Here is a 27,332-nt window from a genome sequence, read left to right as displayed (position 1 = left end):
GCTGTGGGTAATACACTCTGAAGCTTCACAATAGCACTCCCCAGGCTGCAAATCCCAACAAACCTTTCATTTTACTTTCCTTTCACAGCCACTGTTGCTGCAGCAGCAAAACGAGTGCCTTGAATTTCTCTCTTTGTCTGACTAATAGCATCCTGGTGGTATCAGTGATGCTGGCAGGAAGGAGCTGCCTTCTGCCATGCTCCTCAATCATTGTCTCCTCCTGCCTAAAAAGGAACCGTGGCCATCACCATTGGAAGGAGAGAAACAGGCCTGGGGTCATACTCTGACACATGCTGGCAGTGCTCAGCTCAAATGACAGCCACAGGGATGAGGCACGTGGATGCGAGAAGGTGGGGGACCATTGGGGTGCTGCACAGGATGGGCTTGGGGAATGCAGAAGGGGCTGAAAGCATATTGAGGGGCCACGATGCAATGCTGAAGCTGTACAGAGTGGTCCCAGGGATGCCACAGGCAACAGGCAGCCTGGGGATCCCTGCACCCACGTGCTGGGGACTGCTTTATGCTGGCAGTGGAAGCGTCCCTGTGCTGTGCAGGGACATCTTGGGACCACACTGAGGTCCCCAGGTGACTCTGCAAGGGCACCAATGCCCAGAGGGCTCCCCTGGCTCTTCTGGGTGCATCTCCTGGGCACCACGATGGGAACAGTGGTCTCTGGCCGTTTCAAACTGGTTTTTTAAAGTCAGGTTGGCTATAAGGAGACGATACAGTTCTCCTTCCTAAGAACAGATTTTACTTCCAGGCAGACTGAGTAAGGGACTAGCAGACTTGTTCTGGGCCCCACAGTGAGATCTGAGACCAGGCTTGGGCCACAGCCGCATCTCCTTGACAACACAAGGCTGACGCAAGGGGCCAGCTTGGTCCTTCCTCTGCAGGGAGCCGAGGAAGGGACACAAAGTCACCTTTTTGTGTTTTCTTCTGCCTTAACCCTTGTGTGAAAGAGGATGGAGACCACCATCTTTCCAGTCAACAGGAAGAGACCAGACTGTCACTGGGGCTGGGATTTAGCTACTACATGTCCTCATACCACCTCCCTCAACATTGCTCTGCTAAGGAGACAGCCAATGCGTCATCCAAGGATGCTCCTATCATCCCTTCCCACCCCATCTAATGGCTTTCCTTTACACCTACAGACCACAAACATTTTGATTTGTTTTTATAATAGTATGTATGCCATCTGGCAAAATGGAATGTACTTTTCCCAAATATCTCTACAAGGCAGAGCTATGAAACACAACTGGTTGTGACAGCATGATGGGAATCAAGTGAAGGAGCCCAAGAAGCCAGCGCTGCAGCCAGAGCCACCTCCCAGGCCTTGCCTCGTGCATGAAACAAGCACTGCAGAAAGAACAAGAAGAGGCAGTGCCAGGAAGTCAGGGACTTGGTGGTCCTCAGTTGAGTGCTCTCTGCTACATAACCACACTTGTCCTGCTTCTTCATGTTTTCCTCTGGACCTTGCTGGGTTTGGGGTAGATTTAGGGAGGAAAACAGGTTCGTCTCTTCCCAGCCTGGGCTGTAGTCTAAATCAGACTCCTGAGAGACATGGCTTTGAATACCCTAATGGAAATCTCACCTTTTTCTGGAAATACTTCTTGCAGTCCCTAGGGATGTATACAAAAGCTGAGCACAGGCACCATCACCACTGTCTTCTCAGAAGAGGGACGTTTGCTCAGCCTTAGTGGGGCATATCTGCAGGTGCTTTCCCCAGGGACCCCAGCTCTGGACCCTAGATGAGCACATGTCCCTTCTTCCATCCACCACATACAGCACCTACAGATACGTCCTCCTGCACCCACTGGCACACCCTTGGGAGCTCCTACTCCTCAGCAAGGGGTCACACAGAAAACTACGACAGCACAAACTCAGTACAAAAACTTAAGTAAGGGGAAGGTGATATTTCTTTTAACCTAAAACTTATTCCTCTAACGTGTCACTCACCCACACACCTACAAACTCATGCTTACGCATTCACCAAAAGGTAGATGTCCATGTGGCGTGTCAGGGTTACTGTGTGTGACACAGAGGACAAGGGACACACACACCAGCAAATCCTAATGACAGCTCTGGCATCCCTCCTCATTGATAGCAAAAACTGGGGTTTGGACACATTTTTCACATGCTTTAGGAGTCAATGGTTATTACAGGCTGATCCTTATCTCAGCATCTTGCTTTACTCACCCACCATAAACCCACAGAAAGCTGCTGCCTGTTGCTTCTCCCTCATTTTGGGCACCTTATCTAAGACTTCCTCTTGGAATGACAGGAAGCGCATGGCACATCACAGTGTAACCTTCCTCGTGTTATCAGGGAATAGGTCTTCTAGTGATGAGCCATCTGTGCTATGGCCTTATCACAGTACAGACCTCTTGGTCCTGACACAAACCATACATCCTGCTGTGTTTACCCATTTGCTCGCTGTCAGTTGTGTCTTTGGTCATCAGCACAGTCCATCCTTGCATCCCTTGTACTAGTACTATTCCTGCTAGTGTTCTCACATGCTTTTCCATTCACACTCCATCCACGCTAATCTTAATGTTTCCATTACAAACCTCTACAGTTACTCCCACCAAAGGCAGGATTCCTATTATAAGTCACATGAAGGCTGCTAGTAAATTTAAAGTCTAAGCCAGCCAGGCTAGCTCTGACTGTAATAACAGCTGGCTGAATGGTGTTTTATGCCAATGTGGATAAATGGTTTCCCCAGGCAGCTGGCTTATAAGCTTCTCAAGGTGAAGGTACCTCCAATCATAGGAACATGAGCTGCCCTCAGGCCACCTTCCCATGCCTGGGCACTGAGACATGCCTGGAGCAGCAGGCAGGAATGTGGAAGTCTGCAGAAACCCTGTGTCTAGGTAGGCAGCCAGAGCACGGAAGAAGAGGCCAAAGAAAGCAAGCTCTGGAACATGCCTTAACTGTGCTACAGGGACCTCATGCTCCCAAGTCAGTAGCTGAGATTTTACATCTCAGAAAATGAATTGCTGAAACATGATTATTAGTAACAAAATAAGGGCTTAGTGCTGTGGATGGGGAGTTTCATTTTCCCCCATACATTCTCCCCACGTCAGAAGAGTAACTCAGCAATCATTACATGTAACCAAAGTTAACCTTTGTACTGTGTAGAGTGGCTTTACAGAGAGTGAGAGAGCAAGAGCTGACACTGAGTGTGGACACCTCCACCTTCCAGTCTTCACTCATCATTAAAATGAAGCTGCAGAAAGCCCACAGAGAAATAAGTGAACTCTCCAGCAACACTATACTGTTCCAAAAATTAAACACCACCTCTTAGTGTCCACCCCTGGAGGATCTTAGAGCACTCAGTGATATTTAGCTTAATAGTAAAGAACTGCCTGAAAAACATGCTATGGAATGAGTGATTTCTCACCCAATTCCTTCAAGGGAAATACTGAGGCATGGAGAGGTGAAAAGAAGGAGCATATGTTTGCAGAGAAGAGTCCCTCCATGGTGGCAGGCATGGCTCTGAGTCTTGATTCACAGTACTGCACCAGCAGGGCTCCTCTTCTCCTCCAGTGGCAACTACCTAAACCCAATGTTATTCTCCTTAAAGCCCTCAGTGTTACTGAAATGTAATTTCACTAACCAGAGGTGAGACCATATGACTGAGTAATCCAGACTCCTTGGACAATGACAACAAACAAAATGGGAAGTCTGTAACTCCCATCTGGTACTGTTAAACTCCAGAACAGCTCTGATCTGGTAGAGTCTCCAGGACAGACTGAGCATCACCTTCTCTATGCACTCCAGCCACACATGCATCTGACCTGTTACTCCTCCAACAGCTTTCTGTGGTAAATCAGAGGGCTTAGTACAGTAACTCCTCCCAAGCGTTGCCACATCCACATGGAGCAGCCACAAAGGAAACACATGCACCACAGGTAAGACACGAATGCAACATGGGTGAAAAATACCTGTTCCAGCTACTATGGAGAAACAAAGTACTGAAGACATGGCAACAGCCTGGCAAATAGCAACTGGAAGCGTAAGTCCTCCAAGGAACCTTTGGGACCGTTTCCATTGCTGACACCCAGCGTGCTGGTTTTGGCTGGGGTAGAGCTCACAGTACCTAGTATGGGGCTGTGGTTTGGATTTGTGCTGGAAACAGTGTTGGTAACACAGGGATGTTTTAATTATTGCTGAACAGTGCTTACATAGAGTCAAGGTCTGCTCCTCACACCACCCCACCAGACAGTGGCTGAGTGTGCACAAGGAGCTGGGAGGGGATACAGCCAGGACAGCTGACCCCAACCAATCCAAAAGCTGCTGTGTACCATGTGGTGTCATGCTCAGCATATAAAGTCAGGGGAAGAAGAAGGAAGGGGACATGTTTGGAGTTACAGCATTCATCTTCCCAAGTAGCCATTACATGTCTGGAGCCTGCTGGCTATAGGAAAGAACAAGCCGGCCCAATCAGTTTGCCCTGGAGCCTGCCCTTCTTATCCAAGGGGAATCATAGGTCCCACAGGAGCTGCTTGTTGTCACCTCCTCTCATGCCTCACTAAGGATCTAAGACCAAGGGAATCACCCTCACTTTCCAAACAACACCAGGAGCCTCTACTACACCACGAGATGACTCTGGTTTGCAGTTCCCAGGGCTGGTGAGTTTGATCAGCCTGCTCACAGTTCAAGCTGACAAACATGCATGTCACACCTTCCCCTGCAATAGCCAGGGGCCTGTAGGTCAGAACTAATCCCCTGGGAGTGGGTATTTGGTAACTGTTGCAGACTCACAGAGCAAATCTATAATCCTCCACCTGCATGATGCGCACATTAAACAGCGCACAGAGCAACGGAGTGTCTTTTGATTAGGTGTCTTGAGCATGCACTGGTGTCCAGGATCCAGGATTCACTAGATACAAATTGTTTCACTAACTGAGGTACATCAGGGCCGCAAGAGAGCTGGAGTGGTGCCTGCGTGCAACCTGTGTGACAGCGAGGGATGTGCTGAGCATCTTCCCCAAAAAGCTGCACTGGCAGCGACGATGATGAGACCTTGAACAGATGTGACAGCTTCGGAGCAGACACCAATTGTCCATCACTCACATGTGTGAAGCCTGTGCAGGCACAAAGAGGAATGATTTCTCACAACCTCGTGCCTGCTGTCAAAAAAACAAGGCTGCAGAGAAAGTCAGGTATATCTTAGTGTCCACTTTCTGGGATATGCTTGAGGCATTCAAAGACATCTGCATGAATTTGTTATTGCTATTCTTCGTCACAAAAACAATACATCATGTAAAGCCGCAAACCAAAGGGATTTTGGTAGGAATAGGTAGATAAATGGCTATGTAAGTATCCCAGATAATGTGGATTTGGATCTAGAGCTGGTTGTTTTAATCTATCATCTTCCCACAAAGAAGGCAGAACACAGCCAGGGTGACAGATGATGGTGAATGTCACGCAGCACCTGGACCTCTCCATAAATGCCAGCTGCCACCTCTTCCTTGAGGAAGGAGGGAAAGCAGGGACAAGTGGCCGGGAAGGGCTCCAGCAGTGGCACCATCTGCCACCAGCCCTGGTGAGCTGCGGGGGCCAGTGCTCAGGTAGAGAAGTCCCCTGCCAGATCCAAGCCCTGGCACAGCTCCGCTGCAGGAAGCTGCTGGCTGTATCCCAGCCTGACCCACAAGATGAATAGAAAACTGTGCCTGGAACCAAGCTGGGTTCAGAAGCCCAAGCACAAAGGAAGTGAAGCAAAATCCCCAGAACTCTAAAGCACTGGCAAAGCCAAACACCTTGAGACTCATCTCTCCCTATAAAGTCTCCTGACTTTATATATGGGGCACAAAGTTAGAAAATGGCATATTCAACCACAGTCTTCCATAGCATTTGCATGGTTTTGTCCATTTCTTTTGGCTGGAGGGTCTCCATCCATCCTGCAGGTCAGCAGGGGTAGAAAGGGGGTCTGCTTTCACAGTGGAGTTTTATTTATGTGTGCTTTCCTAAATTGTTATTGCCCGCTGTTTTATAGCTCTAAGAGGCACACTGAATCTACAGAAGGGCTTTTACCCAAGCAGGCAGCCAACATAAAACTAACTAGTCCTGCAGCACCTACAGCTCTGCTGACCAGTGCTCTGGGCACAGAGCAGAAGACACAGGGTGGCAGAGGTCCCCTGTCTGTGCTGCCACCAGGCTGCTGCTCACGTTCACAATCCTCGCAGCCCACTCACAGCAGGGCTCCCTGACTGCATCCATGCTTTCCCTGCAGCCTGGAAAACAGTGTCACCAAACAAATGCAGTGTCTCAGGCAGTCATGAGAACACCTGGAAGACAGCTGACTGGCAGGCCTCAGCCTTCTCAGCCGTGCCTGGCACACCAGTGCAGGAGGAGCCCTGGCACAGCAGTATATTATCCAACTTTTGCAAGAGGCTTTAATCAAGACTATTCTGTTGTTCAAGAAGAAGCAATGCAGGCATATCTCAGAAAAAATAAACCTCATTCCTGATACAGAAAAACCTGCAATTAAAGTCATAAGAACCTTATTGCTAAAGCAACCCCAAGCACGCACTGCCAGACACTTGACAAACCATACTCTGCTTCATCCATGACCAGCTTTTTGACAGCAGGCATACAAAGCACTGACAAAGAAAGAGCTGCAGGTATAACAAGACTCACCCTTGCTTTAAAAGATACACAACAGTGACCATTCGCTAACAGAAAAACCTATGCTGGGAAGCTGACAGTCCAAACTCAGGCAATTATCAGTATTTCCAGGGGTTCTCCATCCTCCCTGCAGCTGCAGGTTTCAGCTGCACAGCTGTACTGGTTTCAGGGTGAATTCTCAGCTGGGAGAGCTCCCCTCTACCTTTCATGTGCCCCCCTCCATCCATGCCCACTTTTGGGGAAACCCACGGCTCTGTGTATAGGTAAGGAAACATCTCTTACATTTTGCAGAGCGTCTTGATACTGCGGCAATGATGAGAGCTGTGACTCAGAGTGGTACGGAGACAACCCCTTCCTCAGAGTCCTCAGGTCCCCTGTGCTGGACTGCTGCAAAGACAACGACAGAAAACAGGGCATTCTGTGTTAACAAGGAGAAGGAAAGCTTTGCCACTCCTGCTGTACTGGTTTTCTCCATTACTTCTATCCTGCGACCTGCTCCCATTACTTCCCTGCAACAGCAGTGATAGTGAACGATAAAATGCTTTTTCCATGCCCACACCTGGAGAAAACAGTTGCAAGCAGTTGGAGATGAACCATTCAAGGTCTGCTCCATTAAGTGATACAGCAAGGAGGCTTTTTTATTTTGGCTAAGTTCTTACATGTTCATTAAAAAATTTGTTCACATGCAAATGGAAAAAAATATTTTCAAGACTTCAGATTAAACCAAAATCCACAGAAGAAATCCACCAGGAGACCTTTTCTAGATTTTTTATTTTAAAACACCATACACTATTCCAATCATCTGCATGTGGAAAACAATGAGAGTGCTACTGCGAGCCATCAAAGCTACCAAAATGTCTGTCACAAGAACAGTTTCTTATTTGTTTAAAATTTGCTTGTACCCACAGGTCTTAAACAAAGCCAAATAAACAGAGGTAGTCTATGTGTCCCTAGAAGCCAGACAACTGCAATCAACAGTCTGTGCTCAAAGGGAGAATCAGCACTGAGTGTTGAGAGTACTGAATAACCTCCCTGGGACAAAGGTTCTGTCTCATGTTGTTAGCTCTGTGATTCTGAAACAGGCCAGTCCTAGACATCAGAAGAGTTTCCCATTTATAAAAGTGCACCCTTAAAAAGCCAATGCACAAGTAGCCAAAATCAAAGGTCCAGGAGATGACTATGTCTTTTCATTATCGATAAACGTCCTCATGAACTTTTCATGTTTTTAAGAGTACCAAGCAGTGCACTGTCCTCTATTTCAAATCTATAAAATCATGACCTTTCAGATTCTTATGCTCCATTAAGACTTTTGACTTGCATTTGCTGCAGAAATGACGTTTTCTACTTCAAAAGAACCAAAGAAAAGCCATTGGTGCAATAAAATTTAACAGGAAATTTCATAAATCAGCTCAATTGTATATAAAAACCCCTCAGTAAACCCAAAGCCCTGACCATAACCAAGAGTTTGGGGACTGCAGCTGTGTACAGCTCTCTGGAAACAGAGAAAGTTAATTTCTATTTCTTGTTCCCATTTAGCAGAGAAGAATTGGTGCATTTAGACTGGAGACGTCATTTTCTACCAGCGTCAGAATCATTTTCTTGTAGCTCTGTGGCCTTTTTTAGGACACGTTCAGATTTGGTTTTATTTCAAAATGTTGTTTTCTTAGGTTGAAACATCAAGCATGACCCAGAGCTTTCACAACCATTCTGGTGCACTCACCCTATCAACTTTCCTTTTACAAGCTGTGAAGAAAACGGTAGTTTTCAAGAAACCCATCAGGAGAAAGGGATGCTAGTCCTGTATCACCCAGTCTGCTCGGAACTGTTGTGCCTCACATAGAGTCAAGTGATACAGAATGACTTCAGCATATTGGATTTCTAGGATTTTACAAGGTGGCGTCAAAGAAGATCATGGCCTGTATTTCCTTCACATTTCACAACAGAGTCAGAGAAAGATCTGAAGGAGACAACTCTTGCTGAAGCTAACATGTGACTGCTGCAAAACTGAGTTTCCACCACCATGCCTGGGAGGTACATGCTTTCAAACAAAGGTTAGTGGGTCACAAGGGAAGATGATGAGAAGACTCTTCACTTACTGGCATCTTCCCAGGCATGCGATATGTAGGGCTCTTGGAGGTTATCCTGAAAGGATTTTACCCTGGCTGGTTACAATTCCACTGCCCTGCTTTAGAATCATAGAACAGTTAGGGTTGGAAAGGACCTTAAGATCATCAAGTTCCAACCCCCCTGCCATGGGCAGGGACACCTCACACTAAACCATGCCACCCAAGGCTCTGTCCAACCTGGCCTTGAACACCACCAGGGATGAAGCATTCACAACTTCCTTGAGCAACCCATTCCAGTGCCTCACCACCCTAACAGGAAAGAATTTCCTCCTTATATCCAATCTAAACTTCCCCTGTTTAAGTTTTAACCCATTACCCCTTGTCCTGTCACTACAGTCCCTAATGAAGTGTCCCTCCCCAGCACCCCTATAGGCCCCCTCTGGATGGCATTCCTTCCCTCCAGCGTATCAACCAAACCACACAGCTTGGTGTAATCAGCAAACTTGCTGAGGGCGCACTCAATCCCACTGTCCATGTCAGTGACAAAGATGTTAAACAAGACCGGTCCCAACACCGATCCCTGAGGGACACCACTCCTTACTGGTCTCCAGCCGGACATTGAGCCATTGACCACAACTCTTTGTGTGTGGCCATCCAGCCAGTTCTTTATCCGAGTGGTCCATCCATCAAATCAATGTCTCTCCAATTTAGAGACAAGGATGTCGTGTGGGACAGTGCCGAAAGCTTTGCACAAGTACAGGTAGATGACATCAACGGCTTTGTGCAACCTCTTCTTCACTACTGTATGTGCACGGGGGGACAGCAACCTCCTGGAGAGGTCCTGACACTCTGCTACCCACTCCTTTAGTTTGTCAGTCCAGGCACCCTTCCCTGACATTTGTAATGAATGGGCACTTACATAAGCAAGGGAAAAGCACAATACAACAGCAAAACAAAAACGTGAGGTTGTAGCTTTGTGCTGGAGACTGCAGAGGTCACTGATCTCCTTGAAGGCTCTGTTCCAGGAGGACATGCACTGCCTCAGCAGTGTTTAGATGCCCTGGATTACCCAGGCTTTTGCAAACCACACTGAGACCTGCAAGATGTCACATGCTATGAAGCACCAGGAGCATATAAACAGGCATGAGAAAGAGATTTGGTGGACATTTGTTTGCCTCCTAGAAACTTCTTTTGCCCTAGCAAGAAACTTAGCATGTGTTTCACCACACTATGGCTTGTCCCCACAGAAAGTCGAAATGCCTCACCAGCGTGAGGCAGTAAATAAGGCAGGAAGGCAACCGGACCTAAGTCTAACCAACACACAGCATCATACTGCTGTGGCTAAACATATGCTGGTTTAAAGTGATTTAATTTAACTGCCCTATGCTCCTGCCTGGAGCAAGAGTCTGCATTAATTTCAATTTGGCTTAAATTGGTTGAAACTGTTTTGGTAAATATACATATACAGTCAAAACTCAGCTATAACAAGTGTTTATAATGGATTAGTTTTATTGCTTTTCTTAAGCAAATCCCATTTAAGACAGTGCACTTGTGTGTGACAAAACTATTGTTAGGTTGTTTCAGTGACTGCTGATTATGAATCTGACCTAATGCATTCAATTTGATGGAAAGATTCCCACTGAGTTCAATGAATATCAAAACAAGCTCTCAATTAAAGACAAAAAAAGGGGGGAAAAACGGGGGGGGGGAAGACACCTAAGAAATAAAAATGCTGAACAGAGATCTACCCAGCATCTTCATAGATAAGCTAAGGAAGTGTGGGCTTGATGATCAGGTAGTGAGGTGGATCAAGCGCTGGTTGAAAGGAAGAAGGCAGAGTTGTGGTCAATGGGGCAGAATCTAGCTGGAGGTCTGTCACTAGTGGAGTCCCTCAGGGGTCGGTGCTGGGACCAGTGCTGTTTAATATTTTCATCAATGACCTGGATGAGGAAACTGAGTGTACCCTCAGCAAGTTCGCTGATGACTCTCAAATGGGAGGAGTGGCTGACACACCAGAAGGCTGTGCTGCCATTCAGTGAGACCTGGACAGGCTGGAGAGTTGGGCGGGGAGAAACCTGATGAAATTCAACAAGGGCAAGTGTAGAGTCTTGCATCTGGGGAAGAACAACCCCATGTACCAGTACAGGTTGGGGGCTGACCTGCTGGACAGTAGTGAAGGGGAAAAGGACCTGGGGCTCCTGGTGGATAGGAGGATGAACATGAGCCAGCAATGTGCCCTTGTGGCCAAGAAGGCCAATGGCATCCTAGGATGTATTAGAAAGGGTGTGGTTAGTAGGTCAAGAGAGGTTCTCCTCCCTCTCTACCTTGGTGAGGCCGCATCTGGAATATTGCATCCAGTTCTGGGCCCCTCAGTTCAAGAAGGACAGGGAATTGCTTGAAAGAGTCCAGAGCAGAGCCACAAAGATGATTAAGGGAGTGGAACACCTCCCTTATGAGGAGAGGCTGAAGGAGCTGGGTCTCTTTAGCTTGGAGAAGAGGAGACTGAGGGGTGACCTCATCAGTGTTTACAAATATGTAAAGGGTGAGTGTCAGGATGATGGAGCTAGGTTTTTTTTCAGTGATGTTCAGTGACAGGACAAGGGGCAATGGGTGTAAACTGGAGCATAGGAGGTTCCACGTGAACATCAGGAAAAACTTCTTTACGTGAGAGTGACAGAGCACTGGAACAGGTTCCCCGGGGGGGGTTGTGGAGTCTCCTATGTTGGACATATTCAAGGCCCTCCTGGACAAGTTCCTGTGTGATGTACTCTAGGTTACCCTGCTTTAGCAGGGGGTTTGGACTAGATGATCTTTTGCGGTCCCTTCCAACCCTTGGGATTCTGTGATTCTGTGAGGTGTTCAGGGCCCAGAGTGGATTTGGTAGTGCAAGAACAGCCTTCATCTGCTGCTATTTGTAACACACCCATGTTGCAGATGGTCGAAGGACCTCTTTACCTACTGCTGTCAGCCATAAAGCCAGTCCCTTCCACCAGCATTCCCCTCAACACAATTTTTCTTCTATATTTTCTAGAATTTGTTTCAGAATCTATCTTACTGTAGTTATTTTTTTACAACAGCCTACTAATCACAGCTCTGCACTACTTATTTTCCTTGCACAAAAAGCAAATGTTCATTTTTTCACCATAATGCTTTTTCTTCCTATTTTAAGTTAACATTGTGCAATGTTATGTATTAATCAGACCTCCCTAAACATTTGTACGTTCACTGGGCTTTGCCATCAGTGTTAGAGCTAACCAGGAAAAGAAAGCGAATCCCTCATTAAAAGGCTGTATGACTAATGATGTATCAGAATTAGTAGCCATTACTCTACTTAAACCTAAATTAAAATCCTGTTATTTGCATTGTCAATTCATTCACAAAATGGAATCTCTTATTACCTTACCCAATTTTCATTACGGAGATGTAAGTGGATCCCAAATTGCCTTTCTTGTCAGAATGGCATTTTAGAAGTACAGAATCCCTGATCATCTCCATTCATCATCATTGTTGGAGATTATCTCAATTAGTGGGCAACATGTCTGTAATAAATTACTCTTCAGGTAAAATCACTTCATATTTCTGGAGTTTCAAGGAATTTATGAGCAAAACTATTTTCATCTGAACTAAAACTCCACAGGACAGTGCTGTTTCAACTGAAGTTTTATTGCTAATGTTTTCTGACATGAGAAGCAGAGAGAGTGGGAGTGACAGGAAAGGAGACAAATTGAGAGATAAGGAGACTCACAGTCAGTCTTTACTTAACCAGATCAAATTTACAACTTGCATAACCTGAAATTCCCTTGTTCTCAGCAAATGCCAACAACTGGCCATTGACTACTCCAGAGTAGCTCTTGCTCTTTTACACAGAATTTGTATGAAACACTAGTTTCACCCAAACAGTAAACAAACAAACCAACCCAACCAACCAACCAAACAAAACAACAAAAAAAAAAAACACCAAAAAACAAGAAGAAAAAAAAAAAAGGAAAAAGAAACAAGAGAAGAAGAGAAGAAGAAAGCATCTCCTAACTTTTACCATGGTACCAAAGTGCGAGACCTTCCCTAGGGTCTAACGCAGCATCACTCTACACAGTGTCGCCTCCCTTTACCGGCTGATGAACATGGGAACAAAGCTGAGGACTCAAGGCTTCACCTTCAGAATGAACCTGTGCTACACACTACCAATGCTGACAGCTCCACAGCGGTCACTCAGGCACAGTAACTTTTCCTTATCTGGAAATACTGACATGACATTTATTGCTATATTTTTCAACTAGGCAGAACTTCAAGTGACCCTGGAAGATGCTGTTCTTTGACCAAAACCCGAGATCCTTGTCAGCCCTGTTATGAAAGAAATGGACCTAGATATGCCCCTCCTGGTGGCGGGGGTGGGGGGGGTGGAGGGGGTGGGGGAGTTTCGCTTATTCCTATAAGTGAGAAAAGAACAGGCCGAACAAATCAGGTTTTTAGTAAAAATGGATTGTAAACCCAACTTTTTCTCTGTCTAGAAAACAGAAGCAATGTTAACATGAATGAAAAGTGGTTAAGTATTTTCCATAAAAAAATAATGTACCATTTTAAATACCTGAGATAGAAATTAAAGTCTTGGTGCTTACCAAAGCCAAAAATTACACTTTTAAAAAATCAGCAAACACTTGTTCCTATCAAAGCTTTCTATCCTGATAGCAAGGAGAAGAAATGGTGGCCTCTGACTTTTTGACCTGATGTGCTGAGTGATTCAATTTGAAAGTAACACAAATAACACAAGAAGATAGAGAGTTTGTGGCACTTTAAGGTCAAAGTACTATGAAGAAACATTTATTTTCCTATCCGTTTCTGTCCAGTAAAGTCAGATCAGTGCTGTGGCCATGCTGAACCAACTGTGAAGATAAAGTGTTGAAAACTTACAGACAAGTTAGACAAATTATTTTTTCTGTTATGCTTTGGTGTTACTTCTGCTGGAAGGGAGAAAAAAGAAGACACGAATTTATTTCTGAAATACTTTGATGTAACAAAATGGATCAGTCTTAACAGAAATTAAGAACAGAGAGGTAGAAATTTACTTGACCAATATTTCTTGGCATTCGTGCAAGAGATGAGAAAACAACCCAGAACTACTTCAATTTCAATTATGCACTGAAGTGACCGAGGAAAATTAAAAAGTAACACAAGTAATTAATGAATTAGCATTCAAAACAGGGTTGTTATGTAAGTGGCCTTTAATTGAAAAGACTATTTTCTCCTTTCACGTAAGTTGTAACAGCTGAAGGCGAAACAGAGCTTTAACGAAATTAATCATAAATGATGGGTTTGACCCTGTGCCATACAAAATATTAAAGCTTTTACAAGGGTCACAGCTTCCCTTCTCCACACGGGCTGCAGGGTCACCTGGGAGTAATTCAGGTGTCTACACTTGGGCATCCCCTGCCTGAGTGTGCCCAAGGTACACTTGGAGGCTTGGCAGATGTGATGAAGAGCTACTAGAGATCTACATCCTTCTGCTCCGTGGCAGGATGCAGCAGGGATGGCACTGGTGGCACCTGAGGACCATGCCTGAGTCCCTGAGATGATGCTCTCTTCACCTCTTTGCAACCTCCTGCATTGTGAAAGCTTTGTCTCCTGGTCCACATGCCATTTAAAAAAAACAAAAACAAAAACAAAAACAACAACAATACCAAAGCCAAGCACCAATTTGAAGGCCAGGAGTCCTAGAAATCCCCCTTCTGTTTACCTCTGGGGAGTCCCTTTATAAAGGAATGGAAAAATGTGTCCAGAATGAAAAGGAGAATCAAGCATATGTGAGTCACTGACAGCAGACTTCCCAGAGGACTGTCATTTTAGAGGCTTTATAATAAACCAGCTTGGTTTTCCTACAACGCAGACGCAGCGGCACTAAGCTCAAGAGACAACAGATTACACACTGCACCACTTAAATGTATTAATATTATACCTGCTATTCAACATAACGTTAGAAGAAATTATGTATCTTAACATGAAGTGCAACTAGATAGAAAAGCATACTGTGAAGAACTCAATACTGGCAATAGAAGACACCCTTATTGACCCCAGCCTAAAAGATTTTCTTTGGTCAAACGAAGATGCCACACCATCACCCAGCCCTCAGAGTGACAAGCAATTTCCATTTTTTAGTGGCTGTTCCACCCTTTTACAAAGCACAAGATTTCCTTTAGGTGCCATTTAAATATCAGGGTGAACCTGACCATGTAAATCCGCACGGATTTGGGCTTTATGAAGAAAGGTCTATGTGAAAAAAAATGTCATTCTTACTTCATATTCTAGCTTTATCCTATAAATCTTGGATGTTAGCTGGAAAACTCTGCTGAGACCTTGGCTTGTAATTATATGTACTTGTGAAGAGAAAAAGGAGAAAGATCTTATTTCAGTCCACTGTGTCAGCCTGCTTTCATCTTCATGAACTCTTATACTGCCCGTTACGTGAATTACTTGCCTGTCACTGCAATGTAAATTCTTAAACCTACCAGCAACAATTTTCTAAACCATAATTGTTCCAGTAATTGAAACTGCCTCAATTTTGACACTCAACAACCCATTGTGCGCAACTGGGTAATTAAATTGAAGGTTTAGCTCAAAATCTTTCCCTGTTATTTCCTGCAGCAATTTAGCTAAAAGTACCAACCTTTCTTCAGGTAGGTAAATGGCTTTGATTTGAAGTTGGTCAAAACTCAGCTATTACTAACCAGTGTCTTTTGCACAAGTACAGGAGGGAAATAAAAAATAATTAGAGGCATATTTAACATGATTCAGATTATTAAAAAATGGAAATCACCAACATTAGCATGTGAAAGTACAAGCAATCAGAGCCCCGACCAACCAGCAGCAATACTAAAAGGCAACCCCAGATCCAAGAAAGAAGCTGTTTGTGGATGTATTAGCTCTCTACCTTACTGAAATTTCTTGGCAAGCTGTTGCAGTCAGCCAGCTAGAAGGGAACAGAAGAACATTATACATTTAGAAACTTCACATAAAAAAAAGTTCTTTTATAATCTTAGAAATAACTCTTATCTTTACCACAGAATGGCTAAAATAAGCTGGTCCTACGTTCAGCACTTGACAAGATAATACCGTTCTTTGAATTCAACCTCTTTTCCAGTATTAATGAAGTCCTGCAGAACCCATCATTAATTACAGAAACATTAACATCTTACTATCCTGATTTAGAGCATTGTGACCCCACAAACAGTTGCTAAAGAGTGATCAATTTACTTTTCTTCACAACTACAGATATTTTACCATACCCGCAGGGCTCAATGGCACTATCAGAATACATGATTCTGTAAGAACAACCTGACCCGAGATATCCTTAGTAATCCCAGCAGAGCAGTGATATTTTGCTCAGGTAAAGCAAAGCAGAAACACATCTGAGATACCGTGAAGAAGATGGTGCAAAAGCACCTGCCTTGCGCATGTCTCACACGGGGACCTGGGCAATGGCCCTGTTTTCTTCTGACCACAGCACCACGCACAAGTGACTCTTTCAGACAGCCTTGTGCCCAGCGAAAATCCTACACCACATGACCTTGCACAGAGATTTCCTACTTATCTCATTAATCCATGTTTTAGGGTCTCATGCACCATGAAGTTGAGGGATGGGCTATTTCACTGTGTGAAGCTAGTAAATAATTGAATTAAGGTTCAGTAATTGCAGTTATCACTACAAGACATATTAAAGCAAAAATAAGCTCAGCAAAGCACATATCTGACTTTAAGTATATGTGAAGAGTCCCATTAACTTCAACAGCATTTATCAGGCAAGCTGGAAATTACACACATGAGAATGCAATAAAAAAAATCAACGTCTTTGATTTTGAAAGAACTCTGCAAATAAGAAAAAAATTAAGGGATGAGATTAAAACTATTTAACATCCTCCATGTCATGTAATAATATGACCTTTCTGTAACAGGAGAGATTAAATTCCTCTGCACTCATTCATATGCCTGTTGCACACACAGCACACCCAAGGATCATTCCTTAGACTGGTGACAAAGGCTTTAGAGGACGATGGTCTGCCAAGACACTATTATCCCAATTTCCTCTCCAGCATTCAGCCAGAGGTCATGGGCACAACCTCAGCCAGCTTCAGCAGTAAAGCCATTTTCAGTTGTTCATGTGGAATTGGAAATGGCACAACCCTGAGAATGAGGCGCGCAGCCCTTGCACAGCAGCACGGGGAGCTGTAAGGATGAACTCTGGATGTTGTGCCATAGCTGGATACCAGCTATTCACAAGTATAACACAGGAACAACCATCCCCACTTCTGCCTATGCTCTTTCTCCTCATACCATGAGCTGCATTTATGCAGGCTGAAGGAGCAGATTTCACCTGGTCGCAATGGTGACAACTGAAATTCTCTATTGTCAGGGGAGCTAATAGCAGGAAAAGCTTAATAAATATCAGGAGACAGTCCGTAAGAGGTAGATCACTCTTGGAAAAATAGTTTTATTAGCATCTCAGTGGGGTACAGGCAATAAAAGCAGCGCAAGTTTCAAACCTCTCTATTCTCTGTAGCAACTGAGGTAGGGAACTTTAGTACACTGGTAATATTCAAGAGTATCTGTATTTTTTCCCTCTTGTTTTAGATCAGCAGAGAAAGATCAATTCTGTAACTCATGGGAGACTCAGATAATCAGCTCAAATCAAATTGCAGTACATAATTATCATCACACAACTGGCAGGCTTTGCTCAAGAGATAATACAGGCTGGTGCAGCTGAGCTTCAAGCATCACAGCCTATAACCCAAGCAGAAATGCAGCTCAATAGTTAACAAAACCAAACAAAGCTATAACCATTGATACGGTCTGTGGTTTGTATGTAATGAGTTTAAGAGTCTCAGACTAATAGAGCCAATCCATGGCTCATTAGCACCAAAACAAATCTCTTCATTAGGGATGTCAATGAAGAAGCTAAGGAATGCTGCCCCAGTTCCACCAGACCAGTAGATACAGATGTGGATACGTATGAATAAACTCACTGGACCATCTCCTGGAGTCACCATTTGTTTCCTTCTGTTAACTATGCTCCAGGGAATTAGGTCAATGGGTACCACCACATCTACTCCCAGAAGCTCATCCACACCAACACGTTTGAAGCTGCCTTCAAGACACTTCCCACATCCCATAAAATGAGGGAGCTGGGAATGAGGAAGGCAAAGACCTGATTCCCGTTCTCACAAATCAGAAGAGGTCCCTTGCAGGCTTTAGCTAATGCTGGGACCAAGCTGGCCAAGGGCTCTGCTGTACACCTCTCTTCTTTTGAGCAGCAGCCAGGGCAGGATGGACCTAAGTACCCCTCTTCTGGAGGACCACTCAGATGTTCAAAGCTCTCTACTGAACAAGGACTCCAATGGTCAGGAAGAATCAGTTACAGCCAGTCTAAATTTTTATGAGATAGCTTGAATATTCTTTAAAAGTATCCTACAAAGATTTAATTTGCAATTTTGGTTTCATGAAACAAAAACTGAAACTTTTTTGTTTCATGAAAAAAAACTGAAATTTTGTTTCATGAAAAAAACTGAAACTTGTTTCATGAAACAAAAACTGAAACAAAACTGAAAATTTTGTCACAAACTTCCAGTTTTGGGTGGAGCCTCTCTTTTTCCCCCCCAAAGTAATGAATGATTAACGTCCTTCCCTTACATCCCCAAGTTGGTTTCACATATCAGACACTGAGATTTTCTTGAGCTGATCTAGACCTTGGCATTGAACTTCTCACAAAAATCTGGTTTTAAGCCTCTACAGCTGTTGTTTAACTTCCCTTTATAACATTTCTCAGTCCTTCTCAGATGGACTGATCATGGAGAATGTGTGTACTTTGAACCTCTCTACACGTTACAAACACAGAAAATGCTGCTTCTTCATAGAAGAGGTTTTTCCCTGACCCTGTCTTCATATACAGAAAGAAGTGGAATCTAGTGAAATTATTACAAAGCTGGTTAAGCATAGGATATGACTAATCCTGCATTTCACAGCTGGAGGTTAAACTGAGCCTCATTAAACCCAGTGTTCTTTCTTACCCAAGACAGAAACAAATGGGGCATGGCAGAGCTTTGTGTGTGCATCGCTCACATGCACACTCTTTCACAGAAATCCAGCTTCAGCCCTTTGAAAATTTTGACTTAACTGAAAGAAATGAAATGATAATCTCAAATTCCTAAGATTCCATCAATACTGTATGTTTCTGTCTGTAATTTGACTTCTGGATTCAGAACTCCTTGAATTGCATTTCCTAGGTTGTTGGTGATGTTCTTGCAAATCCCTTGATTCCACAGGTGACAACCCCTAGAATACAGACTACACCACCCAGCTGTCATAACAAGTTGCAGAAGCTCATTTCTGTCATTGATCCTGCTTTTTAGACAGGCTGCTACCACTGATAGGAGGTGAATACCAAGACAGTATTTATTTTGGTAGGTAGCAGCCCAAGACTCTGATGTCCAAAGTCAAGAGAAGGAATTCTACTGTCTTAAATGGCTTGAAAGCATTTTTGATGCAAATCTGAAACATCTTCGAACTGCTCTTATATAAATGTATAACTTCCATTTGGGGGGGGGGGGGGGGGAACAACCAACCACATTTTATTCAATAAATTCATATTGTATACTTAAATCTCAGGTCTGTTTATTTGATAGCAAATTGGTCGGATCAGTCTTGTCATTTTAAATAATATAAGAAGGAGGTGAAACGAAACATACTTGGGACATAGTGCTGCCACAGCTAAGGAAGCTACATTTGGTGGATTCCGTTAACATCTATTGCATTTACACATGTAAGCAAAATGCAATGCAATTACAGGCCTAAATCAAAGTTTGGAAAGTGGTCTCATGAAAGGCCTCATGAAAATCTGAGTCTGCATGACATATACTCAAAATGAATAGAGTCCTACAGAAAGGCTCACCATTGACTTTGAAGAAATATTTGGCTTAGTCCCCAAATATGCACCTCCATTTTGATTAGTTAAAATCAATATGCAGCAAAACATTTAAACAGCACATAAAACTGGTAATAAGGTAACCTAGGGCATGTCCTCTTCAGTACTCTGAATTTAAATGGAGACCAAACACACTGGAAAGCTTTCATGTCTGAGTTGCTTTCTATTACAAAAAAATCCAATTTCCCTTGTGAGACCTTAAATTAAAGCAATTATACTTATCTTCCTCACACATGAACAGTAGGTATACTTTGGGGAAATAAGACAGGTTTGTAATTTCGTTCCACTTTGTGTGGAATGTGCAACACTCCTGGCACAAGCAATGGCCTCGCAACAAAACCCTGTAGCCGCAATTCAAAGAGAGGCCCAAATGTTACGACCCTGTAGCAGCTCTGAGAGCAGAGGCAGCTCCACAAGCAGGAACTGCTAATGGCAGAGTTGGCACAAAAGTGACAATAAAACAAGGGAGGAAATTGCACTCTGACTCTCCTGGAGCCAGCCAGCACACTGTGGGCAATTCCTCTCTCCTCTGTCCACTGCTCTTCAGAAAGAGATCAAGCTCTCTGATGAATGGCATTTACATCTTTGTTCTTTGCAGTACTAACGAGTCTCAGGCTCTCTTCAAGCCTGAGGTTCAGATTTTCCCCCTTGTTTTCAGAACAATATGCTAGAAACTGCCTGCTGAGCGCATGTTTGCGCCAAGTTCACATTTGCCTAAGAAGAACTGAGGCAGCCTGTAGAAGTCCTCACCATGGAAATTGCCAGTTCAAAACCCTCAGCTCTGTTTTAATAGCAGTGTTTACAGGACTTATTTACTGATATTTTACTATCTGTACAGCTGCAGCCTTCTTTTAATTCAGGCTAAGCATGCAGTGTCTTAAAAATAAGACTAACCGCAATTTTTAAAACCTTCCAGGGATGCTCTGAAGACTTTCCAAGGGTACTCTAAATCCCCATCAGCTAGCAGGGAGATGCTGAAATGCTGTGAAGTGCTGGTAATAATGAAGTCTATTTGGTAATTTTAATTAAATAATCTCATGTTTCTCATAAATCCCAAGGGTTGTCCACTCCCCAGGGAAGAACTTTTTGTATTTCTGATCTGGACCAGGGGACCTGAAAATTTCCCTGAAAGATGTACCAGGACCTTACTGTCAAACATCCAGTTATGCTGAGTCTCACCAGCCCAATACATCTGCTCTGTGCAAAGCTGGGCTTTTTGAAACAAAGGTGTGCAACATGCCCTGGGAACCTTTGAGTAGGAAAATGCCTCTGGCATCCCTGTTACTAAGGGAAAAGGCAGACACAGCTCAATAGAGACTACAAACCAAAAGAAGTCCCAACAGCCAGCCCATGGCGCATAGGACTTGGTTGTGAGGAGGAAGAACAGGGTGATGAGTCCACAAAGCCTGTAAACTTCAGTTTTAGTTAAAAGTGTCCAATCCTTGCGATTGTATGGAATGGCTGAAAAAGCAAAATAATGTAAAAGAATGGTCAGAAGTTTGTTACTGTTACTATCTCTAATATGTATACATTAGTTCCTAAAACTAACCAGAACTGACCTTTGGAGATCCCAAAGTTCACAAAACCAGATTTCTCTAATCTTGAGGGGAAAGGGTGTAATTAAAAATTCATTTTTAGCTTACGGCAGTGTGAGTTGGCTTAAGGGGTCTATTTCCTGCTTAGACACTTTCAGCTCAGAGGAATAGAAAGCAAATATGGTCTCCCATCTCAGGGGTTGTATCTTACCAATACAGAAGGCACTCTCATGTAAACCAGACGCTGCAAAAGAGACATTAACACCAACTCTTCTGGCACTTCCCACAATGACACAGTGGAAAAGCAGGACTTCTCCAACATGATGTTGCATAAATTAATTGCATGCACACTGCAGAACTTAGTGCACTTCTTCCCTAGAGAACGTGAGACTACAAAAGTGATGCCTGTGAAGCTCTCCAAAGCCAACACCCAACATGCCTCAGAGCTTACGTTCATCTTCACTACACCTCAACTAAAACTTCCAGAAACCAGCTACACTTGTGAGAAAGGCTGACACTATCTACTCTAGGACACTAATGTTCCCATCTCAACTGGAGGGGCTTTGCCATTGTGTTTACATCACAGGGACCTACCACCATTGGTGAGCAGGCATTAAGGGGCCCTTTCTGGTAGCGGCACGTGCTACTGCATCTCCCTAGCCCATACAAACCAGGGCAACAAAAGCTGTACACTGTTATAGCTGCTGGCAGGGATTTTGCCAGCAGAGCAATGCTATCCAAGAGCATGACTTCCTAGTGAACACAGCCAGCAATGTTAACAAATTTAAATTAACAAATTTAACAAATTTGAATAAGCGAAGTTAATACAATGCCAGCAAAACATTACAGTGTAAACCTGAGTCAAAGAAAGGTATACAGCTGAGGTCATTTCTGCTCAGAGAAAGGAGAGTGGGAAGAGCAATGATTACTGATGGGTTAACAATGTCAGAAGCTCACTTCCCAACTTCAAATACAGACCTCCTTACCTACAAAACAAAAGAGCCAGATAAATCCATACATGGATATCATAAGTACATCCACTTCTCCACCTAATTTCCTCTTACTAAAAAGTGTGGCTCATGAGATGGTACTCCTTGATCTCCCAAGGGGAGGAAAAGCTTTCGCCATTGATCTGTTCAAATGAGTCACCAGAAAAACAGAATTGTGAATCCCAGCATGCCTGTGCTACAGCAGGAAATAGTGGGAAACACATACAGGGCAGAGCAGCTGCCTCGGCACGGGCTGGAGAGCTCTTCCTCTGAAGGAAGAGAAACGAGATGTCAGGAAGCAGGAGAAAAAGTGCAGGCTAGGGACCCCTACACTAACTTTATCCCATGCCTGAAGGTGGTACAAAGGCAGTACCTCTCAGCATAGCTTTCAGCCCCAGATGCCAAAGAAGATAACACAAGAAATCTCACTCAGGATGCACCACCTAGCAAAGGCATTGTGTCACTAGACACTGTAATACAAATCTTCCTGTAAACTTCCAATATCATTTGCAGCACCGGCCTTCTTGGGTGTCTCTGGATGAAGCACTTTTTCAGCTCTATGTTTAGCACTTGGAGAGAAGCCAGAAAGACTTCCATAACCACTACTGATTTGTTAATCCTTTAATGCACAGGCACTGTTTGTTACTTAGGACGTCAGGTTTCATCACTCCTCAGCATGCTGGTGATAGAACTTCTTGACACCAGACTGCAAATATTATTGCAATGTCAATACTCCCAGGGAGAAAGCCAAGCCAAGTTAAAATGTGACTTTGGTGTTGACAAGGCAGTTTGGCACTGCAGAGTTCAAACAGCCAGGATCACCAGGCAGCTTTACAAACAGAAGAAAGTTTGCCAGGATCCTTTTTGACTAGAGTCTTATCCCAAGATCCGCATGGTAACAGCTAAACGCTTTCCAATCAGATGGAGCAAGTAAGAATACAGTAAGTGGATTATACTTTTCCAAGAAAGTGCTGGGAGCAATATGCGTGTATGCATGTGAGTTTGTGCCTATACAGATACTCCTCATCTTTCTCATTGAAAGAGAAAAAATCCAAATCTAGGTTTGCAGCATGACAGATTTGGAGCTCAGTATTCCCAGGGAGTTTACCCAGAGTGTGGTACTTTCAGCTCTTCTCCTGTTGCCCTAAGGAAAGCTTTACATGATAAAAAGAAGTATTCCCGAGTGTGATCTAAAATAGATCAGATCCTGGTCTTTTTGGAAGGCCATTAAGACATCGCACAGGGGTTGCACAGAAGGTCACAGCCAGGCTGGCATTGGTGTCTGCTGCTGCTGGGAGTGCGGTGGGCAACTGGCTTTCACCATAGCACATAGCTGTTTTAAAATCATTTCCCTCCTGGATTCAAACATCCGTAGTGACACAGCCTGAAAGGTGAGGACACCTGAGGAGAGACACATGGAGGAAAAGGCACAGCCTTCCCACCCAGGACAGCAGGAAGGGGAAGGGCTCATGGGGCTGGTTCAGCCCCACGCACCCCCAGACTGACTGGGTTTCATCTTCTCAATGCAGTAAGTCCAGGCAGCTATTCAGCCACTATTAATTTACCACCCATTAATTACCAGCCACTTTTTTTTTTGACCTTATAAGGCAGATCTGATGCTCAGCTGTGGCAGGACAAAGCTGGGCCAAGGGCACATAAAGCCCATTCCTGAATCCATATGCATCCCAGATACCCACACACAGCCCGTCTGCTTATCAATAGCTCCAATTGAATGGTCTTGGGGTTTCAACTGCCACCAGCTTTCTCAGGATTGGGAAAAAAAGACAAAGGGAGTTAAAATTGAATTAGCAATTGATTAATATACGAAGCCACTCAGCAGCTGTTCAGTTGAGCACCCTTTGGGGGCTTTAACCCTTTGTTGCCTTGTGAGTTTTGTTTCACAGCTAGCAATACCAATGAGCACACTCGAAATTTGGGGTAACCACCAGAAAAAGCTCACAGTCAGTTTAAAATGTGTACTTCAGTAAAATCCAGGTTTGACAAAATTATTTTACTGATATTTCAGTAAGCATAGATCCTTTATCCTTTAACAGGGATGTTTTAGAAACATGGATCCTGGAGCAGTCTGTCTTCAGACTTGGTGAAATGCAAAGATCAGCACAACATAAACTGGCAAAAAGGTATTTTTAATTTTAAATAATTGAAGGTATTTTTTTTATTCCAGTCTTTATAATTGGAAAGAATCTGGAACAAAATGACCATGAAACTCAGTGCTTGAAGTAAGAAACAAAGTATACAAAAAAAACTTTAAAATGTGAGGGAGGTAGAACATACAACAGTGAAAGGATGCAAAGAACAAGAGAAAAAGGCTAACTTTTCCATTGGTTTAAACAGACAGCTGAATTCAGCAAAGCTGCCCCTATCTACAGTAAGCACAGTGTTTTGTGGGGGCATCCAGGGGACATATCAGACAGAATAGCTGTTTTCTTCCCACTGCTTGACATTGCTGTATACAGATAGGAAAGCACCAGGAATGATCAAAAGTCCATTGGCACGTGGAGTAGACTTTGAAGGGCAGATGCAAGCAAAAAGTGCCAGTTTAGAGAGGTCTGTTCGGATTTAAGCAAGATCTAAAATAAAAGCTGGGAGCCAGCACTACACAAAACTATTCCCAAGGCTGTCTTTTGACTACAGCCTCCTCTTTCAACAAGATAAAAGTCAATGTAAATGGGCAAGCAAGACAAAATCCTACAGCAAGGACATCGGCAGGACCAGACCCTCGCAGCATCCCCTAGAGCAGCAGCAGATCAAGGTGCTCTGCAGGGAGGCATCTCCGAAACACACACAGACACTAACAGAGGGTTTTTTCCTTTTTCCTCTTTTTTTTCTTTTTGTTTTTTTTTTTTAACAAAAGGAAACCAAATTCCATCAGTGGGTGCTTGATATGAAAAGTCCATTATGCTCTTCCCCTGTCAGGATGTCCATGGTAAGCCTTTGTGTATTCAAGTGGGCAGTCAGACACAACTATATGGAAAACTAAGCCACACTAATATCTACGAGGCAATAAAAAACCTACCTGGGAAAGCAGCTTGTTGTCATCCTCCAGCAGTTTCACTTTTGTTTCAAGTTGCCTGATATAGTTGGAAGATGAATCTTTAGGAAAAGAGAAAAAAAACACATTTAAGCTTCTTTAGTTACAGGCAAGTACTGACAGACAGTGACACGTTTTCCTAGTCCATGGAAGGCATGGTTGAGAAAGACCAAAAGAATAAAACCCCAAGTGCATAGGGTGAGTAAGGGATTCAGCCGAAAAGCTGAGATTCAGCAACAGCAACATCTTCTGTGAGTACATGTCAGTGCCACCTGGTTTGGGGGTGAGGGAGCAGAGAAGGAAAGTAAAGTTGAAATACTGTCTTTCGTGATTTTACACAAGTCATTTCCTAGCTTTGAAAGCCATTCTCATTCATGTAAAACGTACCAAAATATTCAACAACAGAACATTTCCTTTTAGGCTTGAACAAACAACCCCTCCACACACGTGCCTTTTTTCTTTCAAAAACAACTGAAAACCTCACAAAAATAAGCTGCTGGCACAGCCCTACAAGGAGATCACTGCCACAATTTCTAGTACTGTAAAAGGGGAAGAACAGTGTACAGCAAGGCTGCAGAGCTGCAGCACGCACACAGCAAGTGCCTGCCCAGGACATCTGTTTTTTCTAGTGGAAGCACGTAATACTAAACAGAAAAATTCCAGGAGAATAAAATGCAGAAAACCCTCACATAAAATGGCAATATTCAACCTGAAAGAATGTAATGGCCAGTTTTTCATTGCAGCAAGACAGCAACACAGGATAGGGTCACCTGGTGTATAAGATAACTTACTGGAGAGCCATGTGGGTGGCTTACTGCCCTCCAAAACATCTGATTCTTGTTTTGAAACGTGCTTTGAAGCAACACACTTGCAAATTCCAAGGGAAGAAAACAAAGGAACCTGGGAAAACCTTTTCTCCATTTTCATCACAGCTTAGTGGTTTGCAATAGTTCCTTCCAGACGTGCAGCTGTCTGCAGAATTTCTCCTCCACTTTGGTAGCAGAGGCTGAGGGTTGTTACAGCAGCAGGAAAAGGGTTTTGCAGCTTAAGGGTACAAAAACCCCCAAACAAATTCTGCACTGCTAAAGGGGCTCTGCAAAATGGAATTATGTTTTACCTCATTTCATTTATCACAGTAGGACTGCAAAAGCCACTATTCAACCACAGAGCTTCTTACCAAGCATAAGTCAATGAGAAGAGGGTGTTAAGGATGCTGGCTGGTGCATGTTGCCGACTGACAGCACCTTTCAGGATCAGCCCCACTGTGGTTAGCAGGCACCACTGCCTGCATCTCCTCACACACAAACATGCGCCCATGCACACATATGAGGTTTAGGCTGGCTCTGTGCTAAACAGCTTGTCTTTGCCTTTGCCAGTAGCCACCGAATGCACTCCAGCACAAGCCTGGATGCTGTTTCTTGGCCACTCTGGGGGCAGTTTAGCAGAAGAGCTAGCATGCAAGCTACAGTTAATCACTGAGAGTGCTTTGACCATTCAAGAGAATAATTGGAATATGCTTGAAAAAGTGCTGCCATAAACAAGTGCCAAACTGCACATAAAGGAACAGCAGGATGGATCAAGTCAAGTGCCCATCTAAAAGCACAAATACTCTCAGAGGAAACATGCTCCCTTTTTTGTTTGGATTGTGCTTTGTCCAAACTGAGGAAATCCAAACTGTCATGGAAAAGGTTAAGATGACACTGTAGGACGCTATGTAAGTTCAGTGAACAGTTCAAGTGGTGGTAAGGTTCACAGGAGTATCACCTTCAGCTGCAGGGACCACAAACTGTCCAACAACAACCCCAATATGGGAGGGGTCTCCAGGTCAGAGAAGAGGGCAAACCAAGTAGCTTATATAGGTTATAGGATCAATCCATAGTACCTTCCCTGCCAAAGCCTCATGCCAACAGCATCATGAATTTAGTCATGCATATCAAAAGGTGGTGAGTATAATGCTGCTGAAGACTGGTGCTTAAGTCAGCAAGAGTCAGCACCAGCTTGAACAACTTGCTGAATTAGTAATGAATCTGTCCTCCAGCAGGACAAGAGGGGAGTTAGAGTATCTTAAACACAAAGCCAGGAGGACCACAGACC

General features: G+C 43.9%; 1 protein-coding gene across 2 annotated transcripts in view; it reads right to left on the bottom strand.

The window, feature by feature from the left end:
- Positions 1-27,332, bottom strand: part of CCDC85C (coiled-coil domain containing 85C) — a 107,770-nt gene that overhangs the window by 16,462 nt on the left and 63,976 nt on the right. The window contains exons 2-3 of one of the 2 annotated variants that reach the window (XM_061376155.1): positions 25,224-25,300; positions 6,913-7,014 (exon numbers count right to left, since the gene is read on the bottom strand). In XM_061376155.1, the coding sequence (XP_061232139.1) occupies positions 6,913-7,014; positions 25,224-25,300 (179 nt within the window). Of the gene's footprint in view, positions 1-6,912; positions 7,018-25,223; positions 25,301-27,332 lie in introns of both variants that reach the window. The other variant, XM_061376154.1, reaches the window with a different exon arrangement.

Source organism: Neopsephotus bourkii, unplaced genomic scaffold (assembly GCF_033783945.1).
Source record: "Neopsephotus bourkii isolate Nb327-2 ecotype Australia unplaced genomic scaffold, CSIRO-AGI_Nbou_v1 NB_1707, whole genome shotgun sequence".
Taxonomy (NCBI): domain Eukaryota; kingdom Metazoa; phylum Chordata; class Aves; order Psittaciformes; family Psittacidae; genus Neopsephotus; species Neopsephotus bourkii.
This window is presented reverse-complemented; position numbering and strand designations above follow the sequence as displayed.